General features: G+C 42.7%; 1 protein-coding gene across 5 annotated transcripts in view; it reads right to left on the reverse strand.

Annotated features, from left to right (window-relative positions):
* The window catches only part of GPT2 (glutamic--pyruvic transaminase 2), a 52,972-nt gene extending 33,722 nt beyond the window's left edge, over positions 1-19,250 (reverse strand). Inside the window, exons 1-3 of one of the 5 annotated variants that reach the window (XM_044987619.1) lie at positions 18,602-19,141; positions 10,483-10,580; positions 6,093-6,458 (exon numbers count right to left, since the gene is read on the reverse strand). In XM_044987619.1, coding sequence (XP_044843554.1) covers positions 6,093-6,458; positions 10,483-10,485 — 369 coding nt within the window. In that variant the 5' untranslated portion in view covers positions 10,486-10,580; positions 18,602-19,141. Of the gene's footprint in view, positions 1-5,824; positions 5,867-6,092; positions 6,459-6,560; positions 6,958-10,482; positions 10,592-18,601; positions 19,142-19,216 lie in introns of those variants that run through there. The other 4 variants (XM_044987620.1, XM_044987618.1, XM_044987617.1 and 1 more) reach the window with 4 other exon arrangements.
* Between the last annotated feature and the right edge of the window lie 46 nt (positions 19,251-19,296).

Genomic DNA, 19,296 nt, shown 5'->3' on the forward strand with positions numbered 1-19,296 from the left:
CTGGTCTGAAAATGCTTCCTACATATATTGCAAATAAGAGTTTCATCACTGCCACTACCCCAGAACTATCTTAGCACTGGGAGTATTTTGAGTGCAATCCCTCAGAATACAATGGTGATTTGTATTAAATTAACTTTTGTAACAATAAAGCAAAGAAAATTCCATTCTGAGACTGTGTTGATTTGAAAAGTAGGAGAGGTCAACAATGAGCATGCATTTCTACAACAAATATTTTGCTCTTCAATATATTCTGTTTAATTTAAAAATATGACCCATCATCCATCTTATTTAAAAAAATTATTTTCCAAACCAGCACTAAAAAGGGTCAACAAAAAAGAATCCCCCTACCCTGCCTCTTCCAATCACTATACCACCACCATGTGCTGCTTAGTCTTCTCTTTGGCAAAAGCCAAAGTGAACTCTGTACCATGCCTCAAAAGTCAGCAATTTCTAGAAGCTGGGAGAAGCAAATTGTAGATGTTGAAGGCCCTTCCCCTGAAAGCACACTACCGTCAACTGTTCTAAAATTCAAACCTACCACAACGACTACTACCAGAAGGAGCACAGTTACTCTCAATGAGGGAAAGGGTCTACATGGTAGCCAAGACCCAAAGCATGGAAATTTTATCTTGCAGTTGGTCAGAAAGTGAAGTTTTTCCTGCGGAAAATTTTGGTCAAAATCTGAAAAATTTCTATTTGAAAATGCCACTGCAATGTCTCATGAGAGCTACATTTCATATGCCTCATGGCCCACTTCTTTTCTATGACCGAGTCCTCCTGTCTGGACCACATTTCCCATGATGCAACACAGTCTTCTCCTGCTTGCTAAGCCACCATGGTGCATCAGGGGAGACACAGCCCAGCTGGGGAGCCCAGACCATAGAAAACTGGGGCATAAATCACCCAGACTACAACACCCACGAGACACTGTGGTGGCATCTCTAAATAAAAATTCAGATTTCAGACAAAGTTTTTGGGGTGTTTGGTTTTTCAACAAAAGTAAAAATCTTTTGCAGAAAGCTGACACTTTTTGCAACAAAAAAATTCATTTAGTCAAAAAACAAATTAACATTTCAGCCAGACCATTTTCTATAGATTAAAAACTTGATTTTTTTACATTGGTGTAAGCTGGAATCCAGGGAAATTCATGCAGTTCACATAGAATGTGCTCCACCTGCACAACTAAGCAAGCAATCTTATTCTTTTCTAGCTGGAGTTTCAAAGTGGTCTTCAGGATTAGACCCATAGACATTACATTGCAAAAGAAACTTAAAAAAATAAGACCACTCCAATGTCCAAAATAGGAGTTCAAGAAAAAGCATTTCCTTAAATTATCAAAAATAATCAAAACCTCTTCAGTCAAGAAGTGAGGAAGAAAAACTGTGTGTAACCCTGAAATGAAAGAATGATACTGCAAAATGGCTACCATGTCAGAAAAGTACAATAAAATGACAAAGACACCAGGATAAATCTCACAAACCACAGTGGACACCTATCCCGGACACACTGCCTGTGGGAGAGGCTTTTTATTTTATATTTTGATAATGTGTTCAGCTCGACATGCCAATTTGAAATGTAATTGTACTGAAAAAAATTAATGAGACTGTTGGTCACTTCTTAATAACTATGGCACAGTTTATATTAGACAGAGAGAGTTTCAACCTCTTATGCAAAAGAAGATGGGGGGAAAAGGCAACTCTGAACACATCCACTTCCTAAGAATGAGGAGCACTCATGAATATGGAGGTGCCTGTGGGTTATGAACCTCACGGACAAGGGGTTGGCATCCCTTCTCAACAGAGAAGAGGAAGACACTTCATCTGCCACATCCTCCAAGCTTCTTCTCCCCACCCAACAGCATCACTTCTGTCTGCAGTGGGAATCAGCCACGCTCCTTCTCAGCCATGTCTCTAATCCTGCAAAAGGCCAGAGCACGCACTGTGGTTTTTGTGAAAAGGAAACAGAACTGAGAGTCATCCAATCACATACTGATGACAATGCAGCCAAATATAGACTTAGAGTAGGCATCTGATGATAAGATATTCCAACTATAAATTATGGTACTCAGATTTTATCATTCTGTTCATAAAAAGCCACCCACTGCTTGTACAGAACAGCATTCTACTAGCTGGGGTTTTGTTTAAGGAATAGATGTTCAAAGTGCATAATTGTGCCTGTCAGAATGCTGTTAAGGATTCAAGGCAAGAAGGAGTGAACAACTTGAGCACAACAGCAAGAGAGGAAAGTGTTGACTGCAGCTGCTTTTGCATATTTAGGTGGATCACAACGTTCTTTGCAGATACACTTACTCAGCTTTCTCACATCTCCTCCTCCTCCTCCCCCATCCCATTAGGCACCAGTTGTCTCAGTAAACTATGTTTGCTTTATTTGTCTTCAGCCTGTGCATAGTCACGTGGACCTAAATATAGATGGCCATTGATAATATTTCATTGTGCTGTTTTGAGAAAGAAAAACTTGTTTTTCACATGGAAAAATCTGCCACATAAGCAGAAGCCAAACAGCTGAAAATTGCATTTAGCAGTGACTTGTTAACAAGGGGCTCTCAAAAGGTTACCCCCTTTAGCCAATGAGGTAGCTTGTGTATCATGCATGCATATGCTTACAGAGAGAAGGATGGGAAGAACTGGGAAAATATATTCATTTGTTTTCCACGTTACATAAAAAGACTTTTTCCAACCATAATCAAGGTAGGGGACAACACTAGTTAGCAAAACAAACATACAGTCACTGAATATGCTGGAACTGTTTATATTTTATTCCTAAAACCATAGATAGCACAGAGTTCCATTGCATGACAGAGTGACGGTGACAATCCTGCAAGTGAGTTTTAGAGGCCAATCCCCAAGAAATGTTTTGAAATGTAATGCATGAGAGAGATAGCACAGAGGGAACAAACTCCATAAGAGGCAGAGAAATCATCCCTTAAATTTAGGTGTGAAATTAAAAACAAACAAATAAATAAATAAAACCATAGTCTTAGGATCTCCCCAGGACATCACTGAAAGACAAAGTTTACATTTAAAGGGGCTTTTGAAAAGTTTCTTTTTAGCATTACTGAATTACACTCAAAAAATAATTTGTGCAAAGCTCAACCTCTCTGAATCCAAATCATCCATCATCTGAATAATGACAAAAGAGAACCAAATAATGTGGAACGGCAAAACCTGTGATCATTTGTTTCATTTAGCCCATCTATAGTGTTCTTCTATACACATTTGCCAGTCAGTCTTCACAAGGCCCCTCACTAAGATCCTCCACAAACCAAAACCAGAGGTAATATCTTTTATTAGACCAACTTCTGCTCAAGGAAAGGACAAGCTTTTGAGCTACTAATAACTTTTCCTCAGGTTTGGAATTATATACGTTATAGATTATAAAAGTCTGTTCACATTGATCAGGAAAGTTGTGGTGTAAACACTGCTAGTAACAATGCCTAAATCACTAAAAAGTTTTTTTTAACATCAGTAAGGATTCTACAGATGAGGAATCTGAGGCCAAGGTGTTAAGGCCAAAATTTTCAAAAACAATGACTGATTTTGGTACCTAACTTGGAACACTCTGGGCCCAGTCTTCAGACATGCTAAAGATCCACAACTCCCAAATGTAGGTGCTCAATATTCCAAAAAACAGGCCCAAGGTCTCACGCTGGGCACATTTAAAATAAATGAATAAATAAAATACATAAATATGGAGCCACACAACCTCAGTGACCATTTTAGAAAACGTGAGTCTAAGGCTACGACTACACTAGAGAGCTTAACTTGGTGAAGCTGCGCCGCTGTAAGCTCTCTAATGTCATCGCTTTAAGCCCATGGGAGAGAGCTCCCCGGTTGGCTTAACTACTTAAACCCCTGTGAACAGCGGTAGCTGAAGCTCTCCCACCGACACAGCACTGTCCACACTAGCACTTATGTCGGTGTAACTTATGTTGCTCACGGAGTTGGTTTACTCCAGGGGTCGGCAACCTTTGCAAAGTGATGTGCCAAGTCTTCATTAATTTAAGGTTTCAGTGCCAGTAATACATTTTACATTTACAGGGACCGGTGGATGGAACCCCAGACCGGCAGCGCAGGCAGCAGATGGAACCCCAGACCGGCAGACTGAGCCACTCAGACTGAGCCGCTCAACCCGCTGCCAGTCTGGGGTTCCATCCGCCTGCTCCTGCCAGCCGGGGTACCAGCCACCAGCCCCGCTCAGCCCACTGCCGACCCAGGGTTCCATCCATACAGGCCGGCAGCGGGCTGAGCAGGGCCAACGTCTGGGACCCCAGCTGGCAGGGGCCAGCGGACAGAGCCCCAGACCAGCAGTGCGGGCGGCAGACAGAACCCCAGACCGGCAGCAAGCTGAGCCGCTCAGCCCGCTGACAGTCTGGGGTTCCAGCCGCCGGCTCCTGCCAGCCGGAGTCCCAGCTGCCGGCCCCGCTCAACCTGGTGCCAGCCTGGGGTTCCGTTCATCCAGGCAGGCAGTGGGCTGAGCGGGCCAGTGGTCTGGTCCCCGGCTGGCAGCAGAGTCCCACTAAAAATCAGCTTGCGTGACGCCTTTGGCACGCGTGCCGCAGATTGCCGACCCCTGGTTTACTCAGACCCCTGAGCGACAAATTATTCTGACATAAACTGTAGTGTAGACACAGCCTTAATGACTTCAGCTTGAAAAAAAATAAGGGAGTAACAGGGACCTGAAGTATTCAAAACTATGATGGGTATAGTGGATGTGGTCAAGATTTTTTCAGTTCTAGAGATAATACATGTTTCAGAAATATTCCCGATATTTAAAATTGGGAATGCCACTTAAACATATAGGAGCTTTCGTGGGCTATGCTCAAATAAATTTGTTAGTCTCTAAGGTGCCACAAGTACTCTTGTTCTTTTTGCGGATACAGATTAACATGGCTGCTACTCTGAAACTTAAACATATAGTAGCTCTAAAATCAGAGTGAATATTTTAAATGCACCCACTGTATAGGGAAAACTGATCACTCCCCTTTTTAGCCCACAAAAGCTTCTGCCCTAATAAATTTGATAGTCTCTAAGGTGCCACAATTACTCCTCATTGTTTTCACCTTTTTGCGTAAACACAAAGAGGCACTGGATTACACCGAAGAGTGTTAGAGGGCCAAGGCAGAAAAAGAAAAGTAAATACTGCTTTCACAGTGTATATTTCAGTTGACCTGTGCAATGAGGCAGGAGACAGTAACATGTTATTGGAGAGAGCATTTGTTTATTGTCTTCTTCCTCTTCCACCTCCAAAGAGGCCTGACTAGTTTTATAACTATTAACAACACTTCTTGTACACATAGTGCTATACTACATCAGATCAAGATTTTAAAAGGACAAGGACAATTAACTGAGTTGGGGGGGGGGAGAGTATTGATATTTTTTATTTCTACTGTGTTAGCATCCCTGTCAGCAGTCAGGATGAGGGCTATATTACTCTAGGTATTGTGAAGTTGCATAAAATGACAAGACATTACCCACAAAATCCATTAACAAAAACGGGTGATGACAATACATGGTTTCATTCAGCACCCTGACTCAACTGCAAAAATAATAATGATAAAAAAAAGTGGTAAGGGGAGAAAATTAGTTAAGTTTTAATGTAAGAGTCTAACAAAGGTAATAAAATTGTTTTAAGTATTCATTTTTAACCTGACTGTCCATTTAGATAGAACTTCACAGCACCCCAATTTCACCATGTCAATGCCTTATCTAGAAGCGGTTACAAAGACATTTCCTGAAACTTGAAGGGAAGTAAGCGTCGGGGAAGTGAGGGACTTGGGAAAGCGCAGGCTGTGTCTGATATTTACCATGTTTTCTTTTGCCGCTGATTATCAACGTGCAGGCGGGGACGGGCAGGAACGTGCCTTCCCTCCTGGGTTTCCCCAGCCCCAATCAGGAGCCGCTGCAGCGGAGGAGTGGCCAGGGGCTGGCCCAGCACGGCCCCCGGCAGAAAGAGAGCAACACCTGGCCAAGTGGCCGGAAGAACAAAGGGGGTCGCCCATCTCCCTCTGCCCGGCACCCAGGACTGTGGCGAGGTGGTCTGGGAACCAGCCCGAGCGCTCACCCCCGCCTCACCTTCCGCAGCTCCTTCTCGATCTCGCCAGCTTTCAGGACAATGGGGCCCCTCACGGCGTATTCCACCGCTTTCACCTGGGGGTTCATGGACTCCAGCGTCAGGATTTTCTCCCTGCTCGTCTTCTCGTTGATTTTCACTGCAGAGGCCTCAGCAGCGCTGTTCCAACGCACGAGTCCTTCTCTCCCCGGGCGAGTACGCTGGGTAAAGCGCTGCTGGTGCCGTTTCCCCTCCACCAGCGAGGCAATGCATCGCAAAGCCACGTCTCTCCTTCCATTCCTGCAGGACCCTGGCCCTTTACAGCCCGGGCTTGCCGCAGTTTGCTTGGCCAGCACTGCAAACCGATGCATGCTCCTGGCGGGTAGCCGCTTTCAAATAATAATAAATTATTTTTACAAATTGGAAATATTAAAAATCTACACAAATAAAAGGTGCAACCAGAAGCGATTCCGGTGGACAGGCACACTTACAAGTGCATGCTCAGTTCTCTGCAGTCTCCCCCACATCCAGATTCTTGAAACTTAACTGCAATAGACACACAACTGATCTTGCAATGCCACCACGTTATCATTAAATCCCACCATTGCAATAGCTTAGCGTTGGAGGAAAAATTAAAAGCAAAAAGGATCTCTGCATTAATACATTGTCCCGGGAAAAGCCATTTAGCTCAGACCTGCAAACCAACACACGCTCAACCCTCTGCTACTAGTAGCCCGCTTTCCAAGCATGCAAAAGTAACAGAGCTTGCACCAGCCAGACCACCAGTCGCGCTGCTTGGTGGGGTTTGTAGTTCTTACAAACTCTCCACAGCGCCTGCCCACAGCATCAGGTGATGAGGTAGCAAACTACCATACCCAGAGTCCCCTCAACGCACTGCTGGGTACGTCATGTATCTTCGTTGTGTCGGCTGTAGGCTGAAAAGGAATCGGGGGGTGGAGGGAGCCGATGCACGTTAAAGATGCCGTAGGGTATTAAATAAAGGTGGCGACTGCCGAATAAATAATGGAGCTATTTCCCTCCTACTACCTCTCGTTAGACGGGAAAAAACCAGCATAGATATCTGGTATCCTCTATGAGAGCTGGCACTAGCAGCAGGTTTGGAGGCTGGTGCGAGCCTTTGCTGCATCATCCTGCAACTAGGTCCGAGTAAGGCATCAGTTTAAAAGGACCCTTACATTTTAGAAACCCTATTACTTTGCATTTGTCGTCTCAAAGCCCCTTACAGATGTTCGTTAAACTACACAGACATTTGGCGTAAGTAATAGTGTTATTGCCAGTTCACGGATATGGAAACTGAGATACAGAGGGAGGTTAAAATGCTTTCCCTAGGGTTACAAAGCAAGTCTGGCTCCCAAAACCTCACTTAAAGTATTAGATTATACTCCTTTTGTTTCAGGGGGTTTTTTTGTGGGGGTATTCTGATTTAGCCTATTAGAAACGTTTCGATATATTTTCTCTGCTGATTTGTGTCCCTGTCCGTTTGGCAAAAACATATTCCTTCTCTCCTGCCTTTGCCTCCTGTCTCCTTGGCATTTCAATTTTAACTTGACTTTCTAGTTTATTTCTTGTTTCATCTATATATCACCCCATCTGTCAGGTTCTGATGATGATTAGCCAGTTCATAGGTTGAACGGACGTTAAATTACAATAGGTGCTCAAGGAAACAGTAGCAATGTTTTGCCATTCCAGCATATTCTCCTAGACTAGCAGCTCCCCTTCTCTCCGAAAATGAAAGGGTCTCTCTCTTTTCTTCTCTTGGGGCGGGGGGTCCATTCCTATTTTCATTAAAATCGGCTGGAGTTTGGCCACTTACTTCAGGGGGACTAGGAGCAAGAGCAGGAAAGAGAGCTTTGAAGAGAGAGGTGGACAGATGCATGTGGTCTCTTTGGTCCCTCTCCAGGCTATTATAGGGAGGAGGCCCTTTCTCATTTGTCCTGGCTCAGAGGTAGGGATTGCTTTCTTCTTTCCAAGCTCATGCATAGAAGGAAAGCTGGTGGGGAAGAGAAGGCATTTTCTGTTTTAGCTGCACTTGCTCTCCCTGTTCCATAGGATAGAGATGCTTGTTGGTTCATTCTCTCTTTGTCTACATCACCAAGGCTATTAGTCTTCTGTGCAGTATAATGTTGTAAGCTCTAAATTTCTTTTGGTTCCTTCTTTATGTGCTGCAAAGACTCTCCTGGTATTTTTACTCTCTTCCTTGAGATGCTTATTACATCCCTACAATAAACTCATTCCTCCAACCTTCTTTAGCAGTGTTCTTTTGTAAATGTGTTGTAATCTTTGTTTGTTGTTGTATACTTTCTGTGTTGTTAGGGTTAACAAGCACAGTCCTCCCTTCCCCCACAAAAACCAAAATCAACAACAAGAGACCCAGGGGAGCACCATGTGTTAGGAATTCAGGTTCCTGGGAAGAAGGATTTGTTTGGTTGCAGTTCAAACAAACATTATTTTTTTAAGATATTTGCAGCCTGTCTTGTATAGGCTGATGACCTCTTCCATACTGGAGAATGGATTTTAAGACTATGGTAATGCTACTTTTTTATTGTTTGAAAGGGGAGAGATCACATTTGGGGCCTGTCAACTTTGACAACATTCCTTTAAAGCAATGACTCACTAACATATCCAAAAATGAACATTTACTGAAGCCTGCTTTTGACTACTACTGAAAAAGATCAAAGTATTAATAGTTGGCTGCTGGATCAATAGAACAGTCTAAAATAAAAGGTTTCAAATTGAATTAGAGGGACACTAAGGTCAAATTTGCTGCACAAAAATAAAAGTGATTTAAAATAAGCTTTTCTCAAACAAATAGAAATGTTTCAATTGTTTAAAATTCCAGTAGATGCTTTTAAGAATAAATACTATCCTCTGTTTATAACACATGCACTATAGCATTGTAATAGGGCTTGTTAACATGAAATTGAAAATGAATTGTAATTAAATATACATGACATGAAAATGAATAGCTTCATTTTATTCTCAAAGCTGAGAAATGCAAAAAGTCAATGATAAAAAATGAAAGGAATAATGAAAAGATCTTAAAATTCTTTTAGGTGTAATTATATACTTTTTTTATAGTATAGGTAAAAAAAGTGCTGGTTTTATAATTATGATTATAAATATACTTTCGTGTACCTTAGGGTGACCAGACAGCAAGTATGAAACCTAGGGGTGGGGGGTTATAGGAGCCTATATAAGAAAAAGACCCAAAAATTGGGACTGTCCCTATAAAATCAGGACATCTGGTCACCCTAGTCTACCTATAGTACATCCCTCTTAATGTACTTTTAACTATAAATCTTTTATCTGAGGGGAGGTGGTGGTGTCTATCAGATAATATGGTGAAGTTAGAGTCCTGGGTTGAAATCCTGGCCCTGCTGATGTTAATGACAAAACTCCATTGACATTAGTTGAGTCAGGTGTTCACCCCAAAAGTAAACACTGACTTGCTTTGTGATCTTGGGCAAGTCACACAGACTCAGTGTATGCATCTGTAAGATGAGGCTAATGGTCATCTCCCCAGCAAAGATTATTGTGATGTTCAGTTAATAAATATTTGTAAAATGGTTTGTGATCCCCTACAGGAGGGCAAAATATCCTTATGTAGCTGGTCCTCCATAAAAAGCTCTTTGTCATACATAACTAAACTACCCATGGTGTACAGTCATTACAAGGTCATGATGTATAGATGTCAATTGTGACTGCTTTTTGCAAACTGCTCAACATGTGATCAGATGGCATGACCAACTAGCGGTCTGTGTACTCTGTGCAAATCATATGAACACACATTTCCATGATAGAGCACATAGGGGAGCAAGTGGTGTTTAGCAAAGGGAAGTTCTACATTGATTTCCTTATTCCATGTCCTCACTATAGTGGTAAGAGAGAAAATTTGGTTTTCTTGCAGTTACAAGAAGCTAAAGAATAACAGCTTTTAAACTGGTGCTGAGATGGAAAGATCAAACAGCAGCAACACATAAATGACTGTATGAGACTGGACAGTGAATTCCAAAGAAAAGACTTGATGTGTAGAATGGCCAGCTACATCTAGCACATACTCTGAAATGATTGACCTCCACCAAATTATTATGAATAGCTGTATAGTTCAGATCACATGCTTATAATAATGGTATATGGATAGTTTAGCATTTATGTATGTCATGGGGGCAGAGAAGAGCTGGTGGGGCCTGAAGCCTCAAGTGGAGTGGGCCAGGTGCCATGGTGCCACTGGCACCATTGTAAATGCAGTATTGTACAGAAAGATAGACTTTAAGAGATTAGAAGTAATGGGGCATAAATGTCAGAACTGGTTACAAAGAAACAAAAGGTAAAACACAAACTAATATCTAACTTAACAAGCTACGTGAATTTAAAGCAAAAGGTTTCTCTCACCATATGCTTACAGCACTCTGGCTGAATTCTTTCAGCCACCAGGACTACTCCCCCAGTTCAATGAGCCTTCCTTAGTCTTTCAAATGTTTGTTGATGTCCTGAGTAGAAATGAGGGGAGAGAGGAAATTTAGGGCCTCCTTTCTTCACTTTTATATCTTTTCCTCCTTGTTGAGAATCATCTCCAGCTGGGGTTCAGGGGACAGCAAATCTGTCTGAGAAGATGTAAATTTCTTACTCACACCTTTCTTTCTGCCAAAGAATAGCTACTTAACTAGGTGATAGTCCATTTGATTTTGTTGACACCTAGCTGACATGTCAGTTTGCCTTTTGTCCCTCTCTTCTCCCTTCCACCCCCGGTATTTATAAACACACATCATGCACCACAGAATTCAGTGTCAGGAAAACACCCAGCCATATTTATAAACTTACAGCAAGGTCCACACAATTCATAGTAGCAAACAAAGCCCCAGGCCCAGCAGTATTTATCATTTGCAGCAGGCACAACACAACAGACACCAGCAAGCAAAAAACCCCAAAATACATTATTTAAATTATCCAAGACAGACACTATCTCAAGCCAGCAAGAGAGAATGCTACTGTGGCAGACATTGCAAATGAACCTTTAAAGTCTACCTCAAATACATAGCCCCATGTTGGGCTCTTCTACTACCCCAGGTGTCTGACTGCTCATATTTAGCAAACAGCCATTTCACCTTGTACCTCCACCCTGACAGCAGCTTTTCACCCTTTATATCACATATATTATGCAGTACACAACATCCAGCTCTAATCATTGGGATGTTTTTCTCACTGAGATCTAAGCTAGTGAGTAAATACCACCAGTGTCCCTTCAATCTACCAGAAGCACATTCCACAGTCATTCTGCTCCTACTGAGCTGGAAGTTGAATCTTTCCTTGGCACTGTTCAGATGGCCACTATATGGCTTCATAAGCCAGGGGAGCAAGAGGCAGGCTGTGAATCACTATTGGCATTTCCTTATCATCATTGGTAATCTACTGTTTGGGAATTAATGTCCCTGCATGCAGCTTTCTGAATGGCCCCTGTGTTCTTAAAGGCGCAATCATTATGCATTTTTGGAGCATCCCCAATGATCCACTAGCATATGCTTAATCACGGAAAAATATCTTTTTTGTTGATATAGCAATTTTGGGCTGGTGCCAAAATAGGGATATGTGTTTTGTTTATTGCCCCATCACATCTTGGGAACCCTACTGGTGCAAATCCATTGGTATTTCTTGCACACTACTGAAACTCAGTCTTGCTTGCAGGAGACCATTAATAGCTCTACACAGTTTAATAACAAGGGCCTGTCACAGGGTTTACTACTCAACACTGTGGCACCTCTCTGTGGCCACATCTGGGGATTAGCTCTGGACCAGTCTATGCCTCCTCCTTTGGTTGCTCACCCTGTCTCTCTGAATTCAATTGCTCTCTCTTTGTGGCTTGGCCCTATGGTCAGGCCACTGTAGTCTTCCCCTTCTGGGGTATCAAAGTCCCACTGGACGATCTGTCTCAGGCTGTCTTCCATTCCACTGCCCAGACTATTCCACTTCTCCAGTGGCTTGGTAGGGGAATCCAGGACCACCCTCTATGCCAGGTTCTAGACTAGGGAACAGGGTGTGACTAGCAGCCACAGTCTATGCAATCCCAGACTCCATTGCTGTTTCCCTGGGCTGCTTTCTCTTTCTTCTCTAGCTCCAGTCCCCCTCTGGGTTACCATCAGTTATCTCTGCTCCCTGTGGCTGGTTCACTCTCTTCAGATTCTTGCTAGAATGTATAGTCCAACTGTCCAACACAGGATCCCCCTAGCAGGCTTACTTTCCCCCTAGCAGGGGTGTGCATAGGAATAAAAATGTGACCACTTTTGGAGGGGCACATTCTGTGCCCACCACTGTAGTCCCAGGGCTGAAGGAGCTCACTCTCCCCACCCCGGAGGAGCTCTCTGCCCCCACCAATTATTGGTAGAGCCCATGCCCCTGCCCCCTAGATTTCTTCCTCTTCCTTCTCCTCTCTAGGGGATGACTGCAGAGTTGCTTCTTGTCCTCTAGGTCCTGGTCTTATACTAGCTCAACTTGTCCCTGCCCAGCTGGGTTCATCATCAGTTAGAACTTATCAGCCCTGAGTGTTCCCCCAGTGCAGCCTGTCATAGGGTTATTTGCTCCTTTTACCTATGCAAGCCTTGTGTAGGATGGACACCCCATCACAGGCCCCACACTGTGGATTTTCCAACTGCAAAATGATTTCCCACTATCTGATAACAATCTGGTGCTGGAAGCGTACAGAGCATGACCACCACTTGCTTCTCCTCTGTCAATTCTGGTGTTGCTGTGATGGAGGGCTGGGGCAAACTTGGGGCAGATCCATGAATGTGACCTTTTACATCCAAAAGTTCTGGAGCCACTGCTCGTGGATTATGTGATCTCACCAGTCAGTGCTTGATTCTTGAGCTCAGAAGCACTGCTCTACCTACTGCAGCTGCTCTGTGAATACCACCAATCTGGAGGGGTTTTTGCCACTACATCCATCAACAGTCCTACAAAAATCCTCTTGTTCCTTATTGTGATCCTAGTTGTTGCCTGAAGATCTGCAAACATAGAATTATGCATCCTGTATTTGCAGTGTTTATTAGAATAATAGTGAGCTCTGTGGGCTCCTTGAAGTTTTTTTTTAAATGATGCTAAAATTATGGGATGTGGAAGGTTTTATTGGATGGAAAAAATTGCATGCTGAGAACTTGAGCTTTAGCTCCCAGAAATCCATGGGCAAATCCCTATCCCACAAAACACTGCAAAAATGTTCCAAAAGGCATTGTGCCAGATGGCAGTGCATAGCACACAAGGATACCTACCCATAGTGCATAGGACTGTATAGCAAGTCAAGCACTCCTGGTGAGTATGCACATTGTCAACACAAGCAGCAGAGTATGCACAAACCTGAGTGATATATAAACTTCAGTGGCTGTACACCAACCTAATTCATGTTGACCAAAGTTTGTAGTGTAGATGTGACCTAAAACTCTTTCATCCCATGGGTCCACAGGCCCCTCTCTGGACTAAAGAACAGAATTATTTTAGATTGACTAAAGCTGCCGAGAGGAAGTGAAACTGAACTTATTGTATACATGTGTTATGAAAGTTACCTTGGAAATGTAAGGCCTCCATCATTTCCCCTCAGGCAGGGATAACACACAGAGAGAGGGAGAAACTGCCAGTTTCCAGTTGGAGTGTCTTGCACATAATAAATAATTCTTTCATCTGGAGGGATGAAGTTGAGTTGAGGTGGGATGGGAAGGGAAAAGGGGCATTTTTTATTTAAACATATACTGTGGTTCTTTTTCCTAATCTGTGGATTAGATAATTTAATTTCTAATTATTAGATTTGTGTTGTTCTTAGTACTTTTACACTTGGAGATTCTGTAGTGTAACAGAGGCTTCTTTTAATAAATGTCTATATAAAAGCATTCCAATAAATCAAAGGAAGGAAAAACTCTTACTTCCAAAACACTTCAGTGTTCAGATTACATGACATAATAAAAGAGAGACACAAAGAAGAACAGGCAAGGACAAGAAAAGACTTTTCATATGACATTTGAAATGAGATGGAAATGGTGTCATCACTTTTCCGCTTTCTATATCAAGTTATTGTGATGCACATTTCATATGGGTCTCAGTCCATCAAGGCGCTTAGCATTTCCACTGATATGCTGAGTGCCATTAATTCCTATTGAAGCCTAAGGGTTCAGAGTACCTCCAAGGATGTGCTTAGTGTCTTTCTAGATGCTGGACTGGGCCCAGGGCTGCTGTCTGAAATAGTGCTAGTATTTGACTTTCAAAGTTTAGAGTTGTCTTCTCCATAGACAGAATCTGCTAGATCATGTATTAAACAAATGTAACTCTCTTTGAATGTGAAACAGTTGAATATATTAAGGGACACACTCATAAAGAGGGAAGAAAGCCAGAAAGTAATGAAAACATTTGAAAACTACATGCATTATTCAGAAGGGCTCAGTAATGAATAATTGTTTAAAGAATGAATACCAGCAGCTTTACGTGGAGTAAGGGAAACATTTTTTGTTTTGTATGTAACAGTATAGTTAAACTGAACTGAACATTATCAGCATCCTGTATATAATTCATCAATGCTTTGTTCTAATAGAAATGATATTTTCATAGATTTATATTGATTTATTACTTTTATTCTCCACGAGATAATGTTTCATGCAAGGCAGGACACTACTGTTTTTGTTAAAGACTCTGAAATCTTGTATGACAAAACAGTTTCTGCTATGTATGAGCGCTATTCATATAAATAAATCGTCTCTCTTGTAACAGAAGCAGCATAAGACTCCTGGCTCATTGAACCTAATCTTGATTCAGAAACAAAACTCTGAAATTTCTTGTCTGCATAGCATGGATTTGTGTCTGACTACAATCCCAGTTTACGGAAAAGATAAACATGCCTTTCCTTTTATGCAGGTATGGAGAAAGGCCTACGCTAGTAATGACGTGTACAGGCTGAATGTGAATGCATTGTGAGAATAGTTAATCTCAGAGACCTGGGCCCAGATCCACAAAGACATTTAGGCACCTAACTTCTAGGTGCCTAAATACCTTTGAGAATCTGTGCTTCAATGTACATTCAAGGAAGGGAATAATAAGGAATGGGTAGGCAATTCAGTAACTTTATATCAGTACATGAAGCACAGCAGACAGATGCTAGCAAACATGGAAGAGTATGATCTAATAGAGCTGAAACCTGGGAATAATCAAAACCAAGACTTGATAGTTAATATGGATGGGTAAATGTATTCAGCAATACAGGAAAGGGAAGAGGTGGCGAAGCCATGGCATCTGTCCAAAACAATTTATAGGCAAGGATAAGAAATGGGTAGGGCACGAGGAGGAAAGACTGAGTAAAACTAGAAGCAATAGAAAAGAATAGAAAGTCTCTGATAGGGGTCTCTGTTACACCAGCAACCATGGACAAAGTAGGAGGTGAAAGTAGTGTTACTAATCCCTAAAGGAATGACAGCAACAATGGGGAGATTTCAGTTGACCTGACACCCTGCCTGAAACTGAACTGGATATTTTGGGTATAATGTAAGAGCTTATCACCTAGATTTTCAGCATCAGCATAAAAATTCTGTCTATTCTGTTTTTATATGTAGAATCAAAACTTGTTCAGTGTGACCTAGCATAGCTATGGCACATCCTAATCTCTGTTTTTTCAGAAAGCATGTTTTAATCCTAGAGATCAGTCAATTCTGGTCCTGGGTATGTTAACATTTAGAATTTTATAATTTTCTTATGTGATTTTACCTTATACCATACATCTTACAAAATATGAATAGATTCATCAGTTTGTCACTGTCATATCACGTATCATACCACTCACATAACCAGCTTGACATTCACTTCATTACTTCAGGGCTTGGCTACACTCGAAACTTCAAAGCGCTGCCGTGGGAGCGCTTTGAAGTGCGAGTGTGGTCGCAGCGCCAGCGCTGGGAGAGAGCTCTCCCAGCGCTGCACGTACTCCACCTCCCCGTGGGGATTAGCTTGCAGCACTGGGAGCCTCGCTCCCAGCGCTGCGGCACTGTTTACACTGGCGCTTTACAGCGCTGTATCTTGCAGCGCTCGGGGGGGTGTTTTTTTCACACCCCTGAGCGAGAAACTTGCAGCGCTGTAAAGCGCCAGTGTAGCCAAGGTGACTGCTTGCAGATTATGCTAGACCCCTTTTAAGCACTGAAGATACATGAAAAGAGATTACTGGCCGCATGGAACTCTCTCCCTTCCCCTGTGTGGGAGAGGGGCTCAGTTGCCTCCATGGCACCATGTGCCTCTCTTCTCTAGATAATATAAAAGGTTCTCCATGGTTTAGGGACTGTATTGAGGGAAGGGCTGGAGCGCGAAGGATTGGGATGAGGTGAGGTGCTGGGCAGGCTAGTAACAAGTCCAGAGTCACAGAAGTCATCCCCCCGTCTCCAGCCCCATATGGCCACCCTGGGGCTATATTATCTTTTCTTAAGAGCCCTCAGACAGGGCATTTGTGCTCAGTCCCTGGCAGTGTGGCTCCACGGGAGTCATGCATTTGAGAAGCAGGGACTGGCATGCTGGCTCAAAAGTGGACATGGAACCACTCTGTTTGGGGGCAGGACAGCAGCTTTCCCTCCCCAAGGGTGGGCAATTTCTTCCCCCAATAGTATATGTGTGAGTGGGAGGAGAGAGAATCTCTCCAAGGGGATCTCCACAGATATTTTCCAGACTCCTCCTGTGGACTTTGTTACAGGAGGTGGCTATCTGGGCCTGTGTTTCAAATAATTGCTAAGGGTGGGGATAGACCTCTATTTCCTGAGCCATAGTTTGTATTTCATCTTATGTCTTCTTTGTACTAACGAATCAGTATGTGGACTCCCTCAGAATAAACAGGAGAAGGTTACCCAGTAATAAACTGCTTATGAGAGTGAGTATTATATGCCTTGTATTCTGTGTAGCTTTTCATAGAACATATAGTAAATTTTCATAGTCTGCCTTAAAAAGTAAGCACAACCATCTTAAGTCTGTCACTTAGCAGAAATGAAGAATGAACAGTGTCTTTTTAATCTAGTCAGTGGAAAAAACAACTTGTGCTGTCCTAGTAAATGATTAAATACCTCACTCCCTGTATTGATTCCTTTCCACCAAGAACTAAACAACTGCATCAAGCCAGCTCATCAGCGTATTACTTTAACTGAGCAATAAACTAGCATTAACAATAAAAGATCAGCTTTTAAAAAGTGTATCCTCCAATGTGCCCCAATGTTTTTGTGCCTGAAGGAAAAGCACAGATAAGATTCTTAGTAAGATCACCTTTATCCTAAGATTTTCTTCAATATCTAGACAACGCAAAGTGAATTAAAGCCAAAATAGAGATGTAACTCCAAATGTCCTGGGTTGCATTGTGTGCAGAGCCAGCCTTACAATACATGGATTGCCACCCATGTGGAAGCATTGCAGTCCCAGTACAGCTCTATAATACTGTTGGCAGCTCTACTTCAGTCTGTCTTAAACAATAATCTTCAAAGTGAATTTTCCATAGAGACTTTCCCTCCTCTTTTTTTCATTACACCCTTTACAATATATAGAGAAGTCATCCAAGGCTATAGTTAAGGTTGTCAGTATTGTCACTATCACCCTCTTTTTTCTCTCCAGAGGTTGAGCTAATCTATAAACATTTTTTTAGGGGAAAAAAATGCCCTTTACAATTCAAGTTTCAGATTAAGAGCTATTTCTTGGCCTAGTTTTCAAACATGAAATAAACATTTAAATTATGTTGTCAAATTGTGTTAGAAAGCTTATTCCAAAAGAAATTGTCAGCAATACATTTATATTATGGTATATAAACACTTATTCCCTATATTTCCCCCCTCAATAATACTAATATAATAAAAACAATCTACCAATCATAGTAAAAAAAAATTAAAAATTACAAATTTACTGATTTTTTTTGCTAGATACCAGGCACAATATTTAGAACAAATTCTGAAATGGATTCAAAGAAACTATTTTGAATTTGCAAGTGTATAATAGCATGTATGCGCATGACTGAGGTTGAAGCACTAGGCACCCAAAAATAAACAAACATCAAAGTAAAACAGAACAGAGTAAAATAAAAATTCACTTCTCACCCCCAGAGTTTTCTTGCTCTGGATTTCTTGATGCAAAGGACTTGTATAGTCTGTTTTAAAATCTTAAAAAATGTTTTGGTTGTATATAAAAGATAATTTAATTCAGCAAGATGTGTACAGTATGTAATTCCACTCCTGTTTTATTACCCCAGTTCTTGTTATTCATACTTAGCCCATACTTTAAAATACTGGAAATAAGAGTAAGCCTGTCTTTTAATTGCCCTCATTTTATGATTGCTACTAATAGTTATGGGACAGTCAACTGGGAAAGGAAGATGCCTAAAGTGACCATCCTTGAATAACATGTTACTTGTAAGATCGAGATTGAAGGATCAGGGGGAGATAACCCTTAGCGCCGAGAGCTTTATAAAAACGAACAGCGCAGTGATTTTCAAAACGTTTTTCTAGTTTCAACCACTTCAGAAACCAACCTTATTGGAGACCCACTTTTCTTACTCCCACTTCCACAGACCTTCCCTGAAGCAACTACAGGAGCTGGCCGGGCTACATAAAAACGGAATTTCACGACAGTACTAGTGAGATAAGATTAGACTCGCCGTAGTGCAATGGGTGTTGCAAGTACGCGCTTTCTTTGTTCTCCCTGGTTACAGGCCCAGCTATTTGTCCGCACTGAATTTCTCCCCTTTGCCTACAACCCCCAGCCCCAGCGCTCTGTCCTCATGCTGGGCCTGTAGCAGCCTAGTGACTGGGGCCATCGGCCAGCAGCGGCACGAGAGGCGTCTGTCTAGTTTCTGTTCCGTGTGTGGGTTACACCCCACGCCCTCCCAGACCCACCCCCCGGGGTCCTGTAGCCGGGCGGCAGTTAGCCGGGAGCCGCGGGCGCTGAGAGAACTGGACGGGCGGCTAAGCGACTGCCCTTCTCCCCTGCACGGGAGCGGCGGCCAGGCTCCAGCACCCTCCCCACTGGGGCCTGGGACTGGGCGGGATCTGAACGCGCTGCCCCGGGCCGGCTCCGTGCCCCCAGCTTAGCTTTCCCTCAGAGTGAGTCGCGCGCCGCTGTGCCCGCTCCCAATGAGCTCGCTTGCCTGAGACAGTCGGCCGGGCTTGGGCCAATCCCTCGGCCGGGCGGGGTCTCGTTAAATCCCGCCCCGCAGCTGCGGTCGTA

This window comes from Mauremys mutica, chromosome 14 (genome assembly GCF_020497125.1).
Source record: "Mauremys mutica isolate MM-2020 ecotype Southern chromosome 14, ASM2049712v1, whole genome shotgun sequence".
In the NCBI taxonomy this organism is placed as follows: Eukaryota; Metazoa; Chordata; order Testudines; family Geoemydidae; genus Mauremys; species Mauremys mutica.